Source organism: Cetorhinus maximus, chromosome 20, assembly GCF_964194155.1.
Source record: "Cetorhinus maximus chromosome 20, sCetMax3.hap1.1, whole genome shotgun sequence".
In the NCBI taxonomy this organism is placed as follows: domain Eukaryota; kingdom Metazoa; phylum Chordata; class Chondrichthyes; order Lamniformes; family Cetorhinidae; genus Cetorhinus; species Cetorhinus maximus.
Window position 1 is genome coordinate 84753952 of NC_135898.1, and position 25879 is coordinate 84779830.

Consider the following 25879-nt stretch of genomic DNA (forward strand, 5'->3'; position numbering starts at 1 on the left):
TGACCATTTAAGGTGTTTTAATTAACTTTTGCTGAATTATGTTGGAATTTGACCTGGGAAATTAATTTAACAAGTAGTAGTAATTGTTGGCACCCTGCCACCTAATAGAGATGATTTACACGCAGCAAAAAATCCTTTAGGTGGGGTGCCTTCATGTGGTGCACCTTTTCTGATTGCTCTGAAGGCCATCCTTGAGAGGCAGGTTTTGCCACAAGCACTGCACGTAAAGCTCCGAGTGACATCGTGGGTTGCTGTTTTTGCCATTGGCACCTGTTGCCAAGCTGCTGTAGCCACTGGTTGTTGTGGTAGTGCACACCAACCCACAGGAGGTGTCGCCATTTCCCTCTTTAACCAGCTAGTGACTCCCAGGTGCAATTGTCGCTGTTTGAGGCCTTCATGTTACTCTTGCAAGCATTCTTGAAGCAGAGCCTTGGGGTAGTGGGGGTTGGGGCACCATGGTCGTCTGGCTCTGGCTACCTCACTATACAGAAGGTTCTTAGGTAAGCGACTTTCTTCCATCCTGCGGATGTGATCAATCCCACCGAAGCCATCTCTGTTTAATTAGTGCCAGTACACTTGGGATCTCTGCCTTTGAGGGGAGGGCTGCATTCGTGATTTTGTCCTGTCAGGATATACCCATAATATGCCACAGACAGTGAAGGTGGAAATTATTGAGCTGTTTTTCCTAGTAACAGTAAGTCATCCATGTTTTACAGCCATGCAGCAAGGTGCTGAGAACACAGGCTTTATAACCCATCAGCTTGGTCCTGAGGTCAGCTTGGTGTTATTCTATGTGCGTTTGTGAAAGGAAAATTATGTTTGATTAATTTGTTAGAGTTCTTTGAGGAAGTAACATGTGGTGTGGATAAAGGGGACTCTGTAGATGTGGTGTACTTGGATTTCCAAAAGGTGTTTGCTAAGTGCCACATCAAAGGTTACTACACGGAAAAGAGTTCATGGTGTAGGGGTTAACATTTTAGCACAGATAGATGATTCGTTGGCTAACAAGAAGCAGAGAATAGGGATAAATGGGTCACTTACAGGTTGGCAAGCTATTACCAGTGAAGCGCTGCAGGGATCAGTGCTGGGGCCTTGTGATTTAAACCTGTATAAATGGCTGGGATGAAGGGACCAAATGTATGGTTTGCTAAATTTGATGGCACACAGGACAGTAACCTGTGAGGAGGACATAGTCTTAAAAGGGATTTAAATAGGTTAAGTGAGTAAAAAATTAGCAGATGGAGCATGATGTGGGAAAATGTGAACTTGTCCATTTTGGCAAGAAGAAGAGTAAATTTAAATGGAGGGAAATTGCAAATTCTGTGGTACAGAGGGATCTGGCAGTCCTACGTGAATCACAAAGTTAATATGCAGGTACAGCAAGTAATTAGTATGGCAAATAGAATTTAATGTTTATTGTAAGGGGAATGGATTATAAAAGTAGGGATATTTTGCTACAGTTGTACAGGGTATTAGTGAGACCACATCTAGAGTACTGTGTGCAGTTTTGGTCTCCTTATTCAAGAAAGGACATAACAGCATTAGAAGCAGTTCAGAGAAAGTTCACTCAACTGATTCCTGAGATGAAGGGGTTATCTTGTGAGGAAAGGTTGGACAGGTTGGCTTGTATTCTTTGGAGTTTAGAAGAATGAGAGGTGATCTTATTGAAACATAGATTCTGAGGGGTCTTGACAGGATGGATGCTGAGGATGGTTCCCTTTATATGGGAGAGACTAGAACTAGGGGAGACAGTTTGAAAATGTGTCTCCCATTTAAGATGGAGATGAAAATTTTTTTCTGAGGGTCATTGTTTTCTGGAATTCTCTTCAGAGAACAGTGAAGGCAGGCTCATTACATATTTTTAAGGCAGAGTTAGGTAGATTCTTGATTGACAAGGGTGTCAAAGGATATAGTGGGTACACAGGAAAGTGGAGTTGAGGCCACAATCAGATCAGTCATGATCTTATCCAGTAGTGGAGCAGACTCAAGGGGCCAAATGGCCTATCCTTGCTCTTAATTCATATGTTCGTATGTCAGCCAAAGGTGGTAGCTGCTTTCCCTATGCAGGCACTGAGTTGTGCATCAAGAGACAGACTGTCACCGTGGACCCAAGGTAGCAGATTTGCAAACCACTTCCATTTATTTAGTGTGATTAGGGGTGGAGATGCAACACCTTGTCCCATGGCTACTGTTTTCTTGACAATTGCAGTCAGAGAACAAGTTACAAGCATAGGTGATAGTCCACGAGTCTGTAGCTGAGTTGCCATGTGGGCAACTTGATAATTTAACAAGTAAGGTTCAAATATAATGGGGCATCAGGGAGGTTAGAAATAAAAGGCCGGGTAGAATCTTTTTCACCAAGGTGAGGAAAGCCATATAAGCAGGTAATGTAAATGGATTAAAGACAAGGGATTAAAGGCTATGATGAGGAGAAATGTCAGTGGTACTGAATTGTGGATGAGTCCCATGTTTATGTGGTGATCTCTGAGTTCTTTTCTTATTGTACAGCTAGGTCCTTCCTTTCTGTCACTGAAGTATGCTCAGCCCCTCTGTCTTGTTGCACTAATCTAATAATCTGTACATAATTGTCAGTCACTTAACCACTTTAAAGTCATTACTGCAGCATAATGAAGGAAATAACTTTGGCATATAATATTTCCCGGTGCCGATGTCAAAGGCTGTTGTTGCTATTGCGTTTTCCCTTTATTCATACTAGAAATATAAAGAGTGGGATATCCAAGAAACTGATGACACATTGATAGACACAAAACGTGAAGATCTCCAAATATGTCGGTTTACTAATCAAAAGCCAAATTTAATGCCATGACTCTTGCACATAATTAAGAGTACGCGAGACACAAAGGCTGCCTGTACTCAATTCTTTTTGAGCTTCTGTGGACCGAATTGGCCACCTGTACGATTTCTCCATTGCATAAAACACCAAAAGAGCATTGTGTGTTTGACATCCACCAGGTTCTGTGACTGTTGATAACTGGAAAGAGTTTCCCTGTCCCTATCTTTGCCGTTTTTAATCTGATATCAGTGTTATCAGTAAACATGATCTGCACAGTCATTGTTGGGGAAAGGAGGGAGAAGAGTAATTGGTGCCCTATAAGTACTTCACTGTATATGAACAGTTAAGTTTGTGGTCTGTTTTTGACTTGTTTTAGCTTTTCCATCATGTTTCCAATCCCGTATTTCAGTGCATAATTTGTGTGTCCCTGCCTCACAATAGCAATAAATATTTTACTTTTAACTAGAGGTAGTTGCATAATATTCTGTTTTTCAGGTCTCCCTTCAGTATTGAAAGAATCTTTTGAAATCAAGCAAGATTTGTTTATTTTTAAATCCCCAGCTTGTGTGATGTATTTTCTAAACCTGAAAAAACACAACACTGTCCGCTCTTTCTCAGTTGATAGGCAACCAAAGGCCAGTTAACTTAACATCCGTCATTGGGAAAATGTTAGCGTCTATTATAAAGGATGTAATAGCAGAGCATTTAGAAATGCATAATCTAGTCAAGCAGAGTCAGCATGGCTTCATGAAGGGAAAATCATGCCTGACAAACTTATTAGAATTCTTTGAGGAGGTAACGAGCAGGATAGATAAAGGGGACCCAGTAGATGTTATATATTTGGATTTCCAACAAGCGTTCAATAAGGTACCACACATAAGGCTACTTAATTAGATAAGAGCTCATGGTGTTGGGGGTAGTATTATTAGCATGGATAGAGGATTGGCTAACTGATAGAAGACAGAGTTGGGATAAGGGGGGTTATTTTCAGGATGGCAACCTGAGTGGAGTGCCACAGGGATCAATGCTGGGGTCACAATTATTTACAATACATATTAATGACTTGGATGAGGGAAATGAATGTACTATTGCCAAGTTTGCAGATAACACAAAAATAGGTGGAAAGGCAAGTGGTGAGGATGACACAGTCTACAGCGGGACATAGACAGGTTAAGTGAGTGGGCAAAAACATGGCAGATGGAATATAATGTGGGAAAATGTGAGGTTATGCACTTTGGCATGAAGAATAGAAGAGCTGAATATTATTTACATGGAGAAAGACTGCAGAAAACTGCAGAAGAGGGATTTGGGGGTCCTCGTGCATGAATCCCAAAAAGCTAGCATACAAGTTCAGGTAATAGGGAAGGCAAATGGAATGTTGGCCTTTATTTCAAAGGGAATGGAGTATAAAATAGGGAAGCCTTGCTAAAACTATACAAGGCACTAGTTAGACCACATCTAGAATACTGTGAACAATTTTGGTCCCCTTATGTAAGAAAAAATGTACTAGCATCAGAGGCAATCCAGAGAAGGTTCACTAGGTTGATCACAGGGATGAAGAGATTTTCTTATGAGGAGAGGTTAAGTAGGTTGGGCATGTACTCATTGGAGTTTAGAAGAATGAGAGGTGACCTTATTGAAACATAAGATTCTTAGGGGGCATGACATGGTAGATGCTGAGAGGTTGTTTCTCCTTCTGAGAATCTAGGACCAGAGAGCATTATCTCAGAGTAAGGGGTCACCCATTTAAGACAGAGATGAGGAATTTCTTCTCTGAGGGTAGTGAATCGGCGGAATCCTTTACTGCAGCGGGCTGTAGAAGCTGGGTTGTTAAGTATATTCAAGGCTGAGATAGACAGATTTTTTAATCAGTAAGGGAATCAAAGGTTATGAGGAAAAGGCAGCAAAGTAGATTTGAGGATTATCAGATCAGCCATGATCTCATTGAATGGTGGAGCAAACTCGATGGGCCAAATGGCCTACTTCTGCTCCTAAATCTTATGGCCTTATCGAAGGAGCAAAATAATTAGTTATATCACCTAGATAAAGTGGATTATAGTCCTGTTAAAAGTTTTCCTGGAAGACGTAAAAAGAAGTGTTTATATTTATATACTGCCTTCCATGACCTCGGGATGTCCCAAAGCACCTTGCAACCAGTGAAGTACTTTTGAAACTTTGTCACTGTGAAGATATAGTAAATGCAGCAGCTAATTGACATGCAGCAAACACCCACAAGCAGTAATATGATAGTAACCAAATAATCTGTGGTGTTGATTTATGGGATAAATATTGGCCAGGTCTTTGGGGTAGCTTTCCTGCCTTCCTTTGAGATAGCACAACGGGATATTTTACATTTACTGAGGGGAGAGATGGGGCCTCACTTGATAGGCACACCAGAAAGGCAATACGTCAGTGCACCATTCCCTCAGTAGTGCACTGGGAGCGACAGCCTAGATTTCTGTGTTCTTGGACACAACTTTCTGACTCAGAAAGTGAGAATGTTACCAACTGTGCTATGGCTGACACTACTTGGAATTTCTGCTTGTGATGTATGCTGAGCGCAGCATCATTCTTGGTTAGGATGTGTTTTCTCTTTCCCAGTTCCTTGGCTGCATAGCCTGCTGACATGCACTGGCCACTTCTGAGAAGGTGAAGGGTGCCTGTAGCCTGCCTAATTCTTCCCCAGCAAAGAATAGGGATGATGGGAAAACAAACTGTACAGATGGTATCGTTATGCTCTATGCCATTGTGTCGGCTTGCCACTGGTGCTTTTTCGCTTCTTCAGAAGTGGGTAGAATAATTACTTAAGAAAGTGGAGAGATGCAATGGGAAATATGTTCCCAACCACCTTTTTTAGTTCAACCAATGAAATTTAATTGCAGAAAAATTGAGATTAGTTTTCAATACGATTGTTATGCAGAGTTGATAGATGGAACCCTCAAATTTAAATTGCATGATCATTGGTCAGATCATTATAAAACCTGAAAATACATTGCCTTTGTTCAATGTAACCAAAGTAAAACATTTAGCCCTAGTTTTTTTGCCAATTTCTTTGCAAGTCATCTTTTCCTGAAACCTGACGTATATGATTTAGCAGAATCATAGAAATCAGCATGTGTGTCTTTGATTTTTGAATTTTGAGAATTGAACATGCTTAAAGTTGTCAGGCAAATGCAAACAGTGCAATTAAAAGCTTCGCTGAAGGGCAAGCAAGTATGAGAGTCTAGATTTGCTTTGATAATTTCAAGGGCATTTGTTTTGAAATTCTGATACTACTGGTGTATAGAGTAAACAGGCAGCCTTGAGGAACTGCAGGTATGTACAATGAAAGTAGTTCTTGACCACAAGCAGCTGGGTTGGCAGAACAGATTACTTTATAAAATGGAAACTTTGGTGTCACTTTCCTAACTCTAAATGACCATAAGCCGATAGAGTAGCAGTCACAAACTGATAATTGGGTTTAAAGGCCTTAATTTGAACCTGTTTTATGAGAAGGTTGGTATTCTGTGAGGGTGAGGAGAGAGCCATAATCATTTGAGCTGATCTTGTGGCCAGTGCTTCCTTTGCATGTTGGATCTTGGAGGAAGCAGAAAATTAGGGTCTGGAATTTTTCCTTTCTGCATTTCCACCACCACTTCCCCACTTCATCCATTTGTATACTCTCCAACTTCATTAGACAAAGGTTGATTTTATAGATTCAGCCAATCTACCTCCCTTCTTGAATGAAGAATCTTGCATCCCACAGAAGACCTAAAAGAGGTAGGAATGTTATTAAAAATGTATGTGAAATTTTACCATTTTCCTAATAGGAACCTTGGAGCATCTAGCCTTAATAAGGTGGGAGGAATGAACAGCTGGAAGGGCGGTTAAGCACAGGACACTAGATTTGTTTAGGAAATAGCTAGAAGTATATTCATCCTCAATGGGTAACTGCATTCAAAAGAATGTGGTTTAGGGCTTCAACTGTCCAGTGTTGTGTGGAACAATAACAACCTCAGAACCCTAAACTGTGAGTCTACAAAGCCTGCATCCTCAGCATAATTGTCCACAGTAGCAAGACCTGGACAATATATGCTAGCCAGGAGAAAAAGCTGAACAGTTTCCACTTTTGCTGCCTAGATGTACCCTTGGCATCTCTTGGCAGGACAAGGTCACCAAATCTGGGCTCCTGGAGCTTGCTAATTCATCAGCATACATGCACTGTTAAGCCAACGTTGTCTACACTGGCTTGGCCATATTCATCGAACGAATGATGGTCATCTACCTGAAGACCTCTTGTACGGTGAACTGGCCTGTGGGTCATGACCTCTTGGGTGTCCATACCTCCACTACAAGAACATCTTCAAGCAAGATATGAAGTTGGCAGACATTGACACTGATAACTGGTAGATAGTTGTTGATGGCTGTGCCCTATGGAGCCTAACTGTTTGGAGTGACATTGAAAAGGTGAGGAGAAACAGAAAGCTCAACTGGCTGAGAATAGGGTCCAGAGAAAACAGAGGCCAGTGAATCCTGCGCCTTCTCAGCCCACTGTCTTCCTCTGCAGCAAATGCAGCAGAGACTGCCGTGCTAAAGTGGGGCTCTTGAGCCACATCAGGTGATCTTACGGCAGTTTATGCCACGATAGTCAACTCTATCATCTCACAAGATGGAAGGCTGCCAATGCAATGCAAAAAAGTGTTGTCACTCTTTCTTTAACTCCTGCTCTCTTTCAACATTGGGCATGAAGAATCACTAAATTTTCTCTTCTATTATGGCAAGGAGAGACAATAAATATTCTGTAAAAGTTGGATCAAATTGACTACCCTCACCTGAGCATATCTTGTGAAAACATTAATTTTTATATTGCATGGAGTGTTTTAATACTTGATTGGTGATGCTGAGAACTTGCAATATGGGAGAATCATGGGTGAAAGTTTATATTACTCCACTGTGGTATACAATGTCACCATTTTTTAAAAAAAAGAAGTAAGATCATGAACAGATATTTATTGGACTCTGAGGAAGCAGCTCGGTGGTAGGAAAGGGCTAATTTTTTTTCCACTTTTTGCAATCTCCTGGTTGTCCTATCATCAGACACTGAGTAAACTGGGCCTATACTCACTGGAGTTTAGAAGAATGAGTGGTGATCTCAAAACATACAAGGTTCTGAAGGGGCTTGACAGAGGCTCGAGAGGTGGTTCCCCAGCTGAGGAATCCAGACCAATAGGCAGAGTCAAATGATAAAGGTCTGATGATTTAGGACTGAGATGAGAAATTTCTTCAAAGGGTCGTGAATCTTGGGAATTCTCCATGACAGACAGTTGCAGATACTCTATCGTTGAATATGTTCAAAGGCTGAGATAGACAGATATTTGTTGCCTTGGAATCAAGGGATATGGGCAGTAGGCAGAAAAGTGGAGTTGAGGTCAAACATAACCCATGATGGTATTGAATGGCAGAGTAGGCTCAAAGGGCCTTTTGGTCTACCCCTGCTCATAATTCTTATGTTCTTGTGTTTTTGTTATTTACGCTTAAGCCAAATGCCATTTGCTCTGATGTAATTGTTTTCCTCAACCCTAATCTCAGGGGCAGTTCCTCCTTTCAGTGCAGAGTATTCCACTTTCAATGCAATCCATTCTGGTGGCTGCTCTGAGGAATTGCTATTAACGCTAACTTATACAACACTAGAGATGTTACTGGAGTCAGTTCATGAAGTAAGTTCTTAACAAATACTTGAGACATTGTTTAGTCAAAGAGCTATAGGTGCCTTGAAGTTAGGAATATTAGTTTACAGATTTAATTTCAGCTTCATGAAGCATTGAGGATTTGTGCAGGCCCTGGCTATGCAGGACCACTCCTGTAACAGTGTGGTTCCAAGGCCAAGCTTCCAATATCTCCCAGTTTTGTGTTGTCCCCAAAACATTCTGTCAAATAATACGAATCAGTATTATTTATTCAACTCAATTATTGAATCTTTCTCACTGAGGAGGTGTCATTACAGTACATTGGAATTATGAAATTGTACTTGGGTTTAATTTTTTTTTAATATAGCTTTCCCCAACCCCAAATTGCTCTCTCTTATTAATCTAGTTTGGTATGTTCCCAATTTGTAAAGATCAATATCGCACCCAACAATGCCAGGAACTTTCTACATGTAAATTATGGAAATCCACCAAAACTGATCGATGCTCAGTTTCTGTGGTTTCCCACTGCTAGCTTAAACCTAGTTTGGATGACTTGACTTCTTTCAGTGCAGAATGACTTGATACTAGATTTGCATTAATGCAAGCGCTTTGACTGTGTTTACAGTATGATTAGACTGAAGTTATTTTCAGTTTGCATCTGTTATTAGTGTCATGTTTGTAGTGAAATTATAGCTGTACTGGGTATTGGATTTTGTTGTTAAACCATCCGGTTGACAGCAGTGTATTGGTCTGCTTTGCCAACATGTTGGTTCAGCTGAGCTGGTCATGGGTTGGTGCCTCTGATTTTCTTTCAATTTTGCTTCTCCACCAAGAAAGAAGAAAATCTGGTGATCGTGGTTTCATTTCTTTGAGCAATTTACCAGTTAGCTGGTTACAGCACCAGGGATGTGAAGATTGATTGTCCTTGGTGCAAAAGAAAACTGGAATAAGCATGGTATTGGTAGAAAATAGTTTGGAATATAACTAGTATTCTCAGCTGATTTGATCTAATGAGGCTTCGTTTTTGATTTATGGAGTTAGGTTGTAGGGTGAAGGTGCAAGGCACCACAAAGGTTGAAAAAACAAACTTGGATAAATGTAGTGGTACCAGCATGCTGGCAAGCTCTTTAAATATAGACCATTGAGGGTTAATCTAATTTGAGTCTTCAGTTTCTGGTGCCAGCATAGCCCTGGTAGTTGTGCATGTTAATGCATGTGTACATATACACCTGACACTCCCAAACTTTTATGTTTGCTGCCAGTATGTGTTGCATGCCCAAGACATTTGTCATATCTTCCACATAAACTAACAATATAATGATTATGTTTTGTATTTTTTGGTTTCCTATTTACACATCAATATGAGCTTTATTGAAAACCAATTTTTTGCTACCAGTTTAATTTTAATTAGCTAACTTTCATTGTATTTGCGCTTCATCCCCCACCTTCAGTTTTCTCCCCCTTCACCCTAGCAGCTCTCACGTAATGCATGGATATATTTCCACTGGTATTGCCACCTGAGTAGCTGCCCTTAAGAGCTCTATTCTGTGTTCTGCTTTGTACCCAGCCTTCCTTCCATTCTGTGACTTCTGCCCTAACTCCACATGCTCCCCAAACTTAGTCATGAGTTTACTACATGGTATGCTTTCAAAAATCCAAATATATTATATCCACTACATTACCCTTATACGTATTCTGATGACACTGTCCCATTTTAATTTCCACACAACTGTTTCAAGGTCATTCAGCAATTAGGAGCAGGGATGGTGAATCTAGAGGGAGTTCATGAGGCTTTTTCAAAAAGAAAAATGGGTCCCTGTTATTGTTAAAACAAAGCAAGGCAAGTGCAGCTGAACTGTACATTTGCCATTTTAATACACCTTCAGGATCCCACTCAGTGCTCCAGACTTTCAGTTCAAATACAAGCTCTTGACACCCAAGTCAAGTGATAATTCTTCTGAAGCCTAGGCAGTGGGTTTAGACAAGTTTTTTGATTTGATAGAGTTGATTGACTTAGGTTTAGTCACTATGTTGCTCCGACATTACACTTCCCTATTCCAAGTCTTTGAACTGAAAGTCTGGAGCACTCTGGGAGCCTGAAGGTGTATTGTATTTAAAATGGCAAATGTACAGTTCGACTGTACTTGCTTTGTTCTAGCAATAATGGACCCATTTTTTCATTTTGAACAAGCTTTATGAACTCCCTCTAGATTCAACTACCTCTAGATTCACCATCCCTGCTCCCAGTTGCTGAATGACCTTGAAACAGTTGTGTGGAAATTAAAATGGGAGAATGTCATCAGTATATGAACGTGACCATATAGCGAGCACTGAGCAAGCCATGGCATTGTGCACAGTGTAGTAACTGGTTTTGGAGTACCCAGAGCTGCTTATATTTACTTTTTTTTGCTATAGATAATAGTGACAGAAGAATCCAACTGTGGAGAGAGGCAAAATAATTTTGAAAAAGGCATTGTCATCCTAGTCAAAAAAAAAGATAATTCATCTAGAAACCAAAAATATAATAGCACGGATTTCAAAAGGGAAGCTCATGATTGACCCACCATATTGAATTTGATTGACCAACTGAATTGTGTTTATCAAGTAACAAAGGGTAGGTAAGGGTAATGTAGATGTAACATATTTGGATCTATGAAAAGATACCATGTAGTAAACTCATGACTAAGTTTGGAACATGTGGAGTTAGGGCAGAAGTCGCAAAATGGAAAGAAGGCTGGGTGCAAAGCAGAACACAGAATAGAGCTCTTAAAGGCAGCTACTCAGATGGCAAATGATGGGATTGATGCTGGAACCACTGTCATTCACAGTCTACGTTAATGATTTGGACCCTGAAGTACAATTGACTAAATTTATAGACGACATTACATTGAGCATATAGTTAATACAAAGGTAGACTGTGAGACAAAATAAACGGTGGTATTAAAAAACTTGAATGAGTGTTTAATTGACAGACAAATTTCAATATGGCTAAGTGTGAGACGGTGCATTTTGGTAGGAAGAACATAGAGGCCATGTATTCTTGGATAATAATCTAGAGGGGTTAGAGAAGCAAATGGATCAAGAGGTACTGATACACAAATCGCTAACTATTGACACGAGTGAATAAGGCCACTTTTTAAAAAAAATGCAAAACAAGTACTGGATTCCATTTTTGGGAAGCGAGAGAATTGATGAGCAGGGAAGTAATGTTAAGTATGTAGAACCTTGGTTAGACCATACTTGATTTTTAAAAAAATTCATTCATGGGATGTGAGTGTTGCTGGTTAGGCCAACATTTATTGCCCATCCCTAAATGCCTTCTTCAGAGGGCATTAAGAGTCAATCACATTGCGGTGGATCTGGAGTCACATGTAGGCCAAACCAGGTAAAAACAGCAGATCTCCTTCCCTAAAGGATATTGGTGAACTAGATGGATTTTCTCGACAATTGCAATGGTTTCATGGTCATTCATCAGACTTTTAATTCCAGATTTTATTCAATTCAAATTTCGCCATCTGTCATGGTGGGATTTGAAGCCGGGTTCCCAGAGCATTACCCTGGGTCTTTGGCGTACTAGCCCAATGACAATACCACTATGCCATCACCTCCCCCTGTGCACAGTTCTGGTTTCCATATTATAAATAGGTTATTGCAGGCATCAGAAAAGTGGAAAAAAGATGTATAAGAATGAGTGGTTATAACTCTCAGGAAAGACTAAACAGGCCAGGGCCCTTCCAGAAAAGAGGAGTCTAAGGGTTGAACGAAAAGAGGTCTTTAAAATGAGGTGGTTCAAAAGGGCCGACTGGGAGAAAATGTTTCCACTTTTAGAGGAGCCAAAAGCTAGGGTCCATAAATATGACACAGTCATTAATAACTTTCGGGAGAAATTGTGGAATGCATCTGCTGAGCAGGGGAGACGATGACATAGTAGTGACTGGACTAATAATCCAGAGACCCAGGGTAATGCTCTGGGGACCCACTGTCCTTACCTGATCTGGCCTCGTACTTGCCAACCTGCCTGCCGCAGATGCATCTGTCCATGACAGTATCGGTAGGAGTGACCACCGCACAGCCCTTGTGGAGACGAAATCCAGCCTTCACCATTGAGGATGCATTCCACTGTGTTGTGCGGCACTACCACCATGCTAAATGGGATGGATTTCAAACAGATCTAGCAACTCAAGACTGGACAACCATGAGGCACTGTGGGCCATCAGCAGCAGCAGAATTGTACTCAACCACAATCTGTAATCTCATGGCCGGCATATCCCCCACTCTATCTCCAAACCAGGGAATTAACCCAGGTTCAATGAAAAGTGCAGGAGGGCACCAGAATAGCTAAAAATAAGGTGTCAACCTGGTGAATCTACAACACTGAACTACTTGCATGCCAAGCACCATAAGCAGCAAGCGGTTCCACAAACAACAGATCAGGTCTAAGCTGTGCAGTCCTGTCACATCCAGTCGTGAATGGTGGTGAACAATTAAACAACTCGCTGGAGGAGGAGACTCCACAAATACCCCATGCTCAATGACGGAGGAGCCCAGAATTTCATTGCAAAAGATAAGGCTGAAGCATTTGCAACAATCTTCAGCCAGAAATGCTGAGTGGATGATCCATCTCAGCCTCTGCCAGAGGTCACCAGCATCACAGATGCCAGTCATCAGCCAATTCGATTAATTCCACATGATATCAAGAAACTGCTGAAGGCACTGGATACTGCAAAGGCGATGGGTCCTGATAATATGCTGGCAACAGTACTGAAGACTTGTGCTCGAGAACTGGCTGTGCCCCTAGCCAAGCTGTTCCAGTACGACTACAACACTGGCATTTACCCAGCAATGTGGAAAATTGCTTAGGTATGCTCTGTGCACACAAAGCAGGACAATTCCAACCTGGGCAATTACTGCTCCATCAGTCTACTCTCGGTCATCAGTAAAGTGATAGAAGAGATTGTCAACAGTGCAATCAAGCAGCACGTTTTTAATAACCTGCTCACTGATGCTCAGTTTGGCATCTGCCAGGACTCAGCTCCTGACATCATTACAGCCTTGGTTCAAACATGGACAAAAGAGCTGAACTCCCGAGGCGAGGTGAGAATGACTGCCTTGACATCAAGGCAGCATTTGACCTAGTGTGGCATCAAGGAGCCCTAGCAAAGCTGGAGTCAATGGAAATCGGGGGGCAAACTCTCTCTGCTGGTTAGCGTCAAACCTAGCAAAAAGGAAGATGGTTGTGGTTGTTGGAAGTCAGTCAACTCAGTTCCAGGTCATCACTGCAGGAGTTCCTTAGGATAGTGTCCTGGGCCCAACCATCTTCAACTGCTTTATCAATGACCTTCCTTCTGTAATAAGGTCCAAAGTTGGGATGTTTGCTGATGATTGCATACTGTTCACCATTTGCGATGACTCAGATACTGAAGCAGTCCATGCCCAAATGCAGCAAGACCTGGACAATATCCACACATGTGCCAGGCAATGAGCATCTCCAACAAGAGAGAATCTAACCATTGCTCCTTGACATTCATTGGCATTACCATCACTGAATCCCACACTGTCAATATCGTGGGGGTTACCATTGACCTGAAACTGAACTGGACTAGCCCTGTAAATACTGTGGCTACAAGAGCAGGTCAGAGGCTAGGAATCCTGTGGTGAGCAACTCACCACCTGACTCTCCAAAGGTTGTCCACCAACTACAAGACACAAGTCAGGAGTGTGATAGAATACTCTCCACTTGCCTGGATGAATGCAGCTCCAGCAACACTCAAAGTTTGACACCATTCAGGACAAAGCAGCCTGCTTGATTGGCACCCCATCCACAAACATTCATTCCCCCCACCACCCACGCGCAGTGGCAGCAGTGTGCACCATTTACAAGATGTACTGAAGCAATTCCCTTAGACAGCACCTTCCAATCCCATGAATGCTACCACGTAGAAGCACAAGGGCAGCAGAAACATGAGAACACAACCACCTGGAAGCCACTCACCATCCTGACTTGGAAATATATCGCCGTTCCTTCACTGTCGCTGGGTCAAAATCCTGTAACTCCCTCCCCAACAGCACTGTGGGCGTACCTACACCACATGGACTACAGCAGTTCAAGAAGGCAGCTCACTGCCATCTTCTTGAAGGCAAGTAGAGATGGGCAATAAATGTTGGCCCAGCTTGCAACGCCCTCATCCCATGAATGAATAAAAAAAACTCTGCTATAGTGTGTAGTTGAGGTGAATAGCATATATCAGGGTTGTTTTTGCTTGAGGAGCTACATTTCAATTTTTTTCCTCACACTCAAGGGACTGATGAGCAAATTTCACAAAGATGTAAGGTTTGGCATAGCAGTAAACATGAATTTAAAAAAAAAATTCATGTCAAAGCAATAAATTGATGACCTAAATGGTAATTAATGACCATAAAAAGTGCCAAGCAGCAGAGCTTACCAATAGAATTTTTTGCCTTTTTGCTTAGGGAAGCAGGGCTCGAGAGACAGCCTAGGCCCCAAGCCCTGGTCACCAGGACATAGTTGGGGACTGGGGCCGAGATAAGGAATTGGGTTTAACTAACAATGACCCTGTGTTCTCTGGTGGCGCACACTTTGTGCTGGCCGCGGCAGAATTCATAGGAAAGTTGGGCTAAAGTGGGCTACCTGTCAGCCTGGATTTTCCTCCTCCCTGCTTTGTGGATAGGTTTTTGGGCAGGGAGGTGAAGGGTGTCTGTGTCCAGCTCACTCACAGCCTCAGGATTTGCTCAGCCTCGCACGTGGGCACGCTTATGTAGACTCGCTTGCATGCGAATATGCTCAAGCCATCTCGCATGCTTGGTGCCTGGACCTAGGAGGCTTGGAGATTTTACTGCTGAGGAGGAATTCTGTGAAGGTGCCAAGACATGCTTCCTCACTCCACCCTGCTGGAGACTCCAGTTGGCCCATCTGCATGGGTCCCATCTGCATGGGTCCCATTGCTACAACTCTGCTTTTCTTCGTGGTGCCCCAGCCTGCTCCGCCAATTTGACCCTTGCGCTGCTTTAGCAGGGCGGTGCCTGCAATTTAGCAGGGTGAGAGAGAGATCACAGCCAAAAGCAGAGAGTACGTGCTGTGAAGACAAAAGAGAATCCACTCACATTCAGTGTTCACTGCTCTTCCAATTGCAGACTGTTTCTCTCCCACGTTTCCTGTTGATAGACTCACTGGTCTGCCAATCAGCAAATGTGGGATATAAATGGCCTGTGATTGGAGGAACAACTCCTTGCAGATCTGTCAATTCCATTTACCTGTGTTTTGACCAGTGAGCCCATGGGCTGGATGGAGAGACTTTGCGGGCTGGATTGAGAGCCGCAGACCATAAACTGGACAAGTCTGGCATAGATACACTTAAGGGAAAGCCAGCTAAACACATGAGGGGAAGGAATAAAATGGTATGCCGATGGGATTAAATGAAGAGGGGTGGGATGATGCTTGTGTGGAGTATAAACACTGGCATAGACTTGTTGGACTGAGTGACCTGTTTTGTGTTGTGGACTTGATGTAACTCGTTTGGCAGGTGGACAGTTGTGTTTATTCCAAGTTCAATATGATTTTGTTGTGAAATTAAATCAGTAAAAGTTACTTTTTTGTTGCTTGTTTATTGACGTCAGGAGGAAGGAGGTTTAGGGTTGTGTGGGATGACAAGCATGTCAAAAAGCAATGGTTTAAAAAAAAAGGCAAATGGAATGTGGGTCTTTAAGGGATTTGAATACAAAGAAGTGGTGTTTCATTTGAAGAAGTGGTGTTTCAGTTCTATGGAGCTTTGGTCAGATGCTGCATTTAGTTTTGGGTGCCACACCTCAGGAAGAATATATTGGCCTTGGAGGGATTTCAATGCAGATTCAACAGAATGATAGTAGGTTAATTATGAGGACAATTAATGTAAATTTGGATTGGATTGCCTTGAGTTTAGAAGACCGAGAAGCAATCTAATAAAAATGTTCAAAACAATTCAATGGGGTAGACACAGAAACCATTTCCTGTGGTTGGCGAATCCAGAAAAGAGGCCATGATCTTCAAGTTAGAGGCAATTTAGGTGTGAAATTGGGAAGCATATTCACCCACAGGGTAATGGAAATATGGAACGCTCTCCCTGAATGGTTGTGGTTGCTGGATCAATTGAAAATTTCAAAATGCAGATCAAAAAGATTTTTATTAGCTAAGGGTATTGAGATTATCAATTTATTGCTTTGACACTGATTTTAAAAAAAATCATATTTAAGGTTGTGCCAAACCTTACATCTTTCTGAAATTTGCTCATCAGCCCCTTGAGTCAGAAAAATAATTAGAACGAGTCCCCTCACGCAAAAGGGCTGGACAAACCTGATCTATGCTATTTGCCTCAACTACTCACTGTGGTAGTATTTTTTTTATTTCACTCATGGGATGACTGTGTCGCTGGCTAAGCCAGCATTAATTGCCCATCCCTAATTGCCCTCAAGAAGATGGTGGGGAGCTGGTGTAGGTACACCCAAAGTGCCGTTAGGGAGGGAGTTCCAGGATTTTAACCCAGCAAGAGTGAAGGAACGGTGATATATTTCTAAGTCACGATGCTGAGTGGCTTGGAGGGAACATCCAGATGGTGGTGTTCCCATCTATCTGCTGCCTTTGTCCATCTAGATGGTAGTGGTTATGGGTTTGGAAGGTGTTGTCTAAGGAGCTTTGGTGAGTTTCTGCAGTGCATCTTGTAGATGGTACACACTGCTGCCCCTGAGCATCAGTGGTGGAGAGAGTGAATGTTTGTGGATGGGGTGCCAATCAAGCGGCTGCTTTGTTCTGAATGGTGTCAAGCTTGTTGACTATTGTGGAAACTACATTCATCCAGGCAAATGGAGAGTATTCCATCACTCCTGACTTGTGCCTTGTATATGGCAGACGAGCTTTGGGGAGTCAGGAGGCAAGTTACTCACCACACTATTCCTAGCCTCTGACCTGCTCTTGTAGCCACAGTATTTATATGGCTAGTCCAGTTCAGTTTCTGATCAATGGTAACTCCCAGGATGTTGATAGTGGGGGATTCAGCAATAGTGATGCCATTGAATGTCCAGATGTGATGGTTAAATTCTCTTTTGTTGGCGATGGTCATTGCCTGGCACTTGTGTGGCACAAATGTTACTTGTCACTTATCAGCCCAAACCTGGATATTGTCCAGGTCTTGCTGCATTTGGACATGGACTGTTTCAGTATCTGAGGAGTTGGGAATGCTGGTGAATATTGTGCAATCAGTGAATATCCCCACTTCTGATCTTATGATGGAAGGTCATAAGGTGAGCTTAGGGCACTACCCTGATCTGGAACTGAGATGATTGACCTCCAACAACCACAGCCATCTTTCTTTGGGTTAAGTATGACTCCAACCAGCAGGGAGTTTTCCCCCAATTCCCATTGACTCCAGTTTTGTTAGGGCTCCTTGATGCCACACTCGGTCAAAAGCTACCTTGACGTCAAGGGCAGTCAGAGAATTGTCTGTCATTTCGGTGTGCTTTTTGTGCTAGTTTCTCTTTCTTCTCCTCAAACCTGAAACAGATTGGGAGGAGAAATGCCTTCGATCCAAATAATATCCTTTTAACAGACCTTTTGGTCTTGAGCTGCGTCCATTAAGGAAACAGTAGGCATAAATAGGTAATTTTCTTGGATGAAAGGACCAAAGGTGTGATTACTAAATTTGCTGATGACACAAATATAGGTAGGAAAGTAAGCTGTGAAGAGGACATGAGGCTACCAAGGAACATAGATAGGCTAGATGAGTGGGCAGAGGTCTGGTAAATGGAATATAATGTGGGAAAATGCGAAATTGTCCATTTTGGCAGAAAGAATAGAAAAGAAGCTTCTCTAAATGGAGAGAGATTGTAGCGCATCAAGATGCAGAGGAATCTGAGTGTTCTAATGCATGAATTGCAAAAGGTTAGTATGTAGGTGCAGCAAGTAATTAGGAAAGCTAATAGAATGTTATTCTTTATTGTGAGGGGGATTGAATACAAAAGTAGGAGGGAGGTTATGCTTCAATTATACAGGCCATTGGTGTGACCACATCTGGTCTCTTTATTTAAGGAAGGATGTAAATGCAGAGAAGAACAAAGTTGATGTTTCGAGTTCTCATGACCCTTCAACAAGGACTCGTAACGTCAACTTTGTTCTTCTCCGCCGATGCTGCCAGACCTGCTGAGTTTTTCCAGGTATTTCTGTTTTTGTTTTGGATTCCCAGCATCCGCAGTTTTTTGTTTTTATCTAGGATGTAAATGCGTTGGAGGCAGTTCCATTGCATTGGAAGAAATGCAGAGAAGGTTTACTGGACAAATACCTAGAACATGCGAATTGTCTTATAAGGAAAGGCTGGACAGTCTAGGCCTGTATCTGCTGGAGTTCACAAGAGTAATAGGCGACTTGATTGAAACATATATAAGATCCTGAGGGGGTCTTGAGAGGATGTATGTGGAAAGGATGTTTCTTCTTGAACATATCTAGAACTAGGAGACACTATTTCAAGATGGGGGGGTCGCCCATTTAAGACAGATGAGGAAATGTTTTTTTGAGCGTCATGAGACTTTGGAACTCTTCCTCAAAAGGTAGTGGGAGCAGAGTCTTTGAATATTTTTAAGGCAGAGGTAAATAGATTCTTGATAAGCAAAGGGGTGATAAGCAAAGGGGTAAAAGGTATCGAGGGTGGGCAGGAATATGGAGTTGAGATTAAAATCAGATCAGGCATGATCTTATTGAATGGCAGAGCAGGCTCAAGGGGCTGAGTGGCTTACTCCTCCTAATTCGTACGTTAGTAGTCACTGGAGTGAGAACTGAATTAATGTGTCAGGCCAATGAGTTTTCATCAGGTTTTAATCCTCCCACACCTGGTCGGCAATCTTTTCTTCGTACTTGAATAACAATATCAACTTCACAAAAGCATTTTAAAACAAAGTATAACACTCATCCACTTAAGGAGATATTAGGTCAGATGACTAAAAGCTTGGGCAAAGAGGTGGGTTTTAAGGAGTACTTTAAAGAAGGAGAGAGAGGTAGAGAAGCAGAGAGGTTTAGGGAGGGAATTCCAGAGTTTGGGGCCTAGGCAACTGAAGGCATGGCCACCAATGCTGGAAGAATTTGAAATTGAGAATGCACAAGAGACTGGAAGTAGAGCTGTGTAGGTGATTGGAGGTTTGTGAGGCTGGGTGAGATGCTAGAGATAGGGAAGGGCAAGGCTGCAATCAGATCAGCCATATTCTTATTAAATAGCAAAGCAGGCTCAAGAGGCCATATGATCTACTCCTGCTCCTAATTTGTATGTTCATATACCATGGAGGGATTTGAAAACCAGGGTGCAAATTTTAACATCAAGGCATCATTTGACAAGGACCAATGTAAATCAGCAAGCACAGGGGTGCTAGGGAAACAGGACTTGTGCGGTATGCTACCACTCGCAGCAAGTGCTCATTGTTACTGCAGCTACCATTCACTACTCCTTCCAGCAAAACTATTGGGAGCACATCATCCTGCCCTAGGCTGCCTACTTGTCCTCTTCCACCTCCCACTCAATCCACAGCAAGATGTCCATGTAAATTGGTTTGTTCACTAATGATTAGTTGTCTCCTTCAATGGAATTGGGGAATTGCCTGCTCAACCAGCCAACAGCGCCAACACATTTCAACAACACCAGAAGGCTACAAAAATCGTGCAGTGACTCCAAGACTGAGCAGTAAAGACACTCTAGCACTAGCTGCTCTTGCATTTCTGTAACATTGTCTGCTCTCAATTCTGCATGTCTAGCAAGGTTGACTGCATTGGAAAATATGTGTGTACTGGCTACCCTTTAGCCAACAGATATTGAAAGCCACCTTTTCCTAGGTTTCTCTATCTGCTTTCTCACTCCCATGATCTAGTTGGGCTGGTTGCTTTGTGAATTATAATTGCCCGTGACACAAGTATGCCTGACACACTGGCTCAGTGACTCAGCAGCTCCCAGCTCGAGCTGATGTTTGAAAATTGAAGGGTTTTTTATATATAAGAATAATTGAGTCATGTATAACATTCTGTCTGTTGATGTACAATTAACTATTTTACAAATGGGTGTCTAATAGACCTGCAGGAGTGGAGGTGCTGGATAGTAAATCCAGGACAGCAGAGTACACTGGTCAGTTTGACATTACTCTGGCCAAAAATGATAGCTAACCAAGCCTCTAGATGTTCAAATGATCATTCGGTGCTAAATGAATGATTAGAGCCTGCATATTCAATGTGTTTAAAAATTAGTGTCTCTGAGAATGGAAAATCACTTTTATTGCACTTGGTTGACAAAATTAATGCCAATGACCTGGTACCGTCCTCATTATAACTTCAATGCAATATTGTTTATCGTATCCTTTAGTCTGTCCCAGTTTCTTTGCTGATTCAAGGTTTTTTTTCTTGATTTCAGGTCGAAATGAGCCTCTGAAGAAGGAGAGGCCAAAATGGAAAAGTGATTATCCCATGACAGATGGCCAACTGAGGAGTAAAAGAGATGAATTCTGGGATACAGCACCTGCTTTTGAAGGTCGCAAAGAAATCTGGGATGCCCTTAAGGCAGCTGCCTATGCCATCGAATGCAATGATCATGAACTGGCCCAGGCTATTGTAGACGGTGCCAGCATAACTTTACCGCATGGTAAGCACTGTCTTGTATCATGTTTTGGGATCCTACAAAGTTTCCATTGAAACCTCCAAAAATTATCAGGAAGTTTCCTATGTTCTCACCAGTGATACTTCCCCCACTGGCTACCTCCCTAGCTTCCCCTCATCTAAATTCAGATTTGTGAAACTTCCAAAAGGTGAGCTTATGGCCCCGTATATAGAGCTCAGGTGCACACTACCTGAGTATTGCCCAGATATGACGTATCTCTCTCCCACCATTGCTGAAGCTCTCTGCTTTGGGAGTTGATCTCCAGTGCTGCTCTTACTGACCCCATCCTGCATAGCTAAAGTTAATAGGAAGCTAGATAAACACATTAGGGAGAAAGAAATAAAAGGTTATCCAGATGAGGTTAGTTGAAGCAAGGTGGGAGGAGGTTTGTGTGGTGCATAAACACCGGAGTGAAGCATTTGGAGCTGATGACCCCTTTCTGTGCTGTACATTGTGTATAGCTAATACAAAATTCAACAACTTGGTTCTCACCCCACACATCCAACTTTGACAAACTATGCTCCATATGTCCTGGTGAATAGAATTCAAATCTTTCCATGGCTTTGGTCCAACTTTGGATTACTAGCAATCCAGTGATTCCTAGTAATATGTATCTGCATGCACACTCCAGTTTTGACTCTAGATAGATAACTTTTCTTTCCGATTTCCATTAGAAACTGACTAGTGTCTGAAATGTCTCCTAAGATCCCCTTTGTCTTGCAAAAGCAAAATACCGAAGATGCTGAAAATCTGGAAAAAAAACAAAGTGCTGTAAATACTCAGCAGTTCAGGCATCATCTGTGGAGAGGCAACCAGAATTAAGGTTTCAGGTCAATGTCCTTCCATCAGAACTAGGAAACATTAGAAATGTTACAGGTTTTAAACTAGTGAAGGGGGCAGGAGGCTGGGTCAAAAGAACAAAAGGGATGGTCTGTGATGGTCTATGACAGGAGATCTTAAATGGCAAGAAAGTAAGGCCAAAGGACTTAGTAATGGGGCAAAAGATGCTTAGAGGAGATGTGAATCATAGAATGATGAGCAGCTACAGTTCAAAAGCAAGAGGAAAATGAGTTAAAACCAAAATCTGCAAAAAAGGAAACAAAATGGGGCTGAGGTTGCAATCTGAAATTGTTGAATTCAATGTTTTGCCCAGAAGTCTGTGAAGTGCCTTGTCAAAAGATGAAGTGCTGTTCCTCAAACTTATATTGAGCTTCATTGGAACAGTACAGAAGGCCAGGGAAAGAAAGGTCAGCTTGAGGGTAAGATGAAGAATTAGTGATAAGTGACCGGGCGGTTAAGGTCATGCAGTCTGAACTGAGGTGTTCTTTGTCTTGCTATTTGACACCCCACTTTTAAAAGCTCGCTTTTGTTTTTTGAGTCTCTTTCTCCACCTCCTCCCTCCTCCCCCCTTCCCCCCCCAACCAACCCTCCCCAAATCTTTATACATTATTGAGCACTCAAATGTTCCTTGTGACGAGCACAACATAAATGTTTGTTGCAATATACTAAATGGGAAAATGCCTTTCCAGCACTTTGTTTTTATCTCAGATTTTTAGTATTTGCAGTATTTTCCGTTTAGGGAAAATGCTTGATGTTGGCTCTGGATAGCAATAAGTAGAAAATGTTCCACTAACCATCGGTGAAATTCCTCATTTGCCAAGCACAAAAAATAGACACAATGAGGAGAACGCAGGTGGAAATATTCATGGGCTGAAGCTTCTGAAACCTGCATCATTCTTGGATGCAAGTGTTGCTAGCAGAGTGTTTTTGTTACCCATCTCTAGTTGCCCTCATTTGATAGAACTGATTGGCTTGCTAGGTCACTTCACACAGCAACTGAGTCAACCACATTGATGTGGAACTGGAATCACATAGACCTGACTGGGTGAAGGAGGCAGGCTTTCTTCCATAAAGGAGCATTAATGAAATGATTCGTTTTTTACAACAATCAGGCAGCAGCTTTGTGGCCACTTCTACTGATGACAAAATTGTAAACACTGAATTCCAATTCTCAAACTGCCGCAGTGGGATTTGAAATCATTCTTTGGATTATTAGTCAAATTAACATAGGTACTACACTACCAATCCCAGAGCACTGATCCAGAGCAGTAATTCTGGATCAGCAACTGAAAAGGCTTACCCGTTTTATACTATACAGCAGTTCTACTAAAGCAGCAGTATTGTAATGAAACTTTCTGCGCACACCTGACACTGCCTGCAGATAGGTGCTGTCACGATCCATTGGGGATATTGCGCTGTAATATCAAGCCCCACTGTTCCCTGAGCCACAACAAGTGTGAAAAAGTTTGATCAAACCATCAGATTGCCCCAATTCTACCTAACTGTTTAATTTAGGTTAACTGAATATGAGCACCAGGTTTGTAAACTTAATAAGTAAATAACTGTTTATTGAATAAATTGTCTTTAACTAGTGGCAAAAGAGAGAAATATGAACTGCTAACTTCTAACACCTATAACTTTACCCCCTTCTTAAATCCATGCATACATACACATATATACATATATACACACACACACACACACACACACTTTAAGGGTGAGGTAAAATAGTTCAATAGCTTCAATGCGTTGATTTTGATCGATGTCTTGCAAATTTCTTTCAGTTCTTGTTGATGACATGAGGTGGTCTTCAAGTACTTTCAGTATTTCGTTCACTGGTTGAGAACTTGCTTTTCAATGTCTCTAACAGAGGTTTCCCCTTCTCCTTTTTATAGGGGTTTCCTCAGAGAGAGTGAGTAGGTTATAGAGATATGAGGAAAAGAGATTTTAGATGTTTTCTCTTTGCAGGCCAGGAGCTTTCTGCTGCATTGCTACCACACAAAACCCTGGTCACCTGGTCAGGGGCCAATTAAAATGCTGTTGTCTGGCAGCTCCCTTGGTCCAGGACTTCTTTCCAGCACCATCCTCTCTTTCATGACATACTATGTTCCATGACTGCAACATTGCATATATTTCTCATCCTGTTCCAGTGGACATATCCTTTGAACTGCAGCCATTGTAATTCTAATCCATAGTCCAACAGAAAATAAAAAATGTTCCTTACAGTGCAAACAGGAGAATTTCTTCTACACTGGCATTTAGATGTGTGATACGGACTGGGAGAGATGAGTGAGGAGGAAAATGCAATACATGTCTTCCACAGTAGTTACAAGTATAGTCAGATTTCATGAGTACTTCATCCAGGTCAGCATCTAAAAGGTATAACCTCTTTATCCCAATAACAACATACTCCATTTGGTCAGTTTAAGTGTGTACAGTTGTGTTACATTAGATGGAGCTTTGCCATGTGAACAAAGTACCAGTCCTCTTGGCTGAGGAAATCCTATCAAATTCAACTGTGCGCCCGCTACCTAGAATCTCTGGTTTGCAGCTGAGGCTCTTTTTATTTTAGTGTTGATGAACCTAATTTAGCTGATCAAGATCTAATTTTGGCTAGCTGTTTCTGATGTAGTGTGCAGATGTTTGAATCGTGATCTTTATTTTAGATAGAACTTGTCTCTGCACTTAACTTTCATTTCACACAGGGGCTGACTGCTTGGGTGTCAGCAGCCCTCCCTATCTCATTCAGGTTGAGCTTTTCATCTGTGAACAGAGATGATGTGTTGCCGGGGCACTTGGAAGATAGCTTCCAAGCGAAGTTTGAGCTGCTTTTAATATTGTGTTGCTGCCAGCTACTGATGCATGGCCCCTGTACAGCAAATAGCAACACCAGAGGAATTTGCCAGATTGGTTAAACCCAGTGACTGGGAAGGCCCAGTGAAAAGAGACCTCAGACAATCATTGCTTTTGTAAATTAGTGCCAAATGCTGCTTTCACTTAAAACTGGTTATAATTGTGCATTCCTAATCTTGGATGCGTTCTTGACTTGACAAATTCCTGACTCTAACCCACATTCCTGCTGAAGTAGCAGTATGCATGTAGGCTGTAGGAAAAGCTGTAGTGAAATCATCTTTTTTGCCCTTGGTCTTGCAAGTTTCATCAAGCAAGAAGGAATTGTTGAACAGATGCACATACCAAAATAGTTGCTGCCATTTAACTGCCTGTGTACCACAGCAGCAGAGGAATTCAGAATACCAGAAGTGTTAAATTTGAAATTTAAGATCACTTTCCCTCGTTCCTCTGCCCTCATCTCATGGTTGTACCAGGTGAGTTAGGGCACTAACCGTCCCAAATTGTCCTGGAGTCATCAGAAATTTAGGGTTAATCTCCTGGACACAGCTGGAAACAAACTGGGGAAATGTCATTTAATTTTTTTTTTCATTTACTTTGAGTACTTATGTTTGTGAAGGTATTAGAGATGGAAGGGAGGAGCGGGGAAAAGACTGTTGACTGGATGAGAGGTCATTTAATGAAATCTCCAGGCATATGCTCAGTTTTCATTGGTAACCCTAGCTGTGGCGGGGATAATGATCTCATTCTTGTGCCAATACCTCTGAGGCCATTACTGCTAAATCAGTCTATCAAAAGTTGTGCAAAAGCAACCTTTCAGTAGTTACCCTTGCACCTCTCATTTGTTATTGTGACAGGTTCTGATTTCCAATGCCAAACTTTTTAACTAGGATTATTGGATAGTGATCAGGAGCGGGCTGCACTTTGCCTTCTCTGTTCTAAGGAATAAAATATTAAGGGGTTACCTAATTGAGGGGACTAGATAGGGTAGACAGGAAAAACTTGTTTCCCCTAGCTGAGAGGTCAATTACCAGGGGCATATATTTAAGGTGATTGGT

General features: G+C 42.0%; 1 protein-coding gene across 1 annotated transcript in view; it reads left to right on the top strand.

Annotated features, from left to right (window-relative positions):
* ubtd1b (ubiquitin domain containing 1b) overlaps positions 1–25879 on the top strand; it is an 84989-nt gene that overhangs the window by 48979 nt on the left and 10131 nt on the right. Inside the window, exon 2 of the mRNA XM_078565088.1 lies at positions 20889–21116. Coding sequence (XP_078421214.1) covers positions 20889–21116 — 228 coding nt within the window. The remainder of the gene's footprint in view (positions 1–20888; positions 21117–25879) is intronic.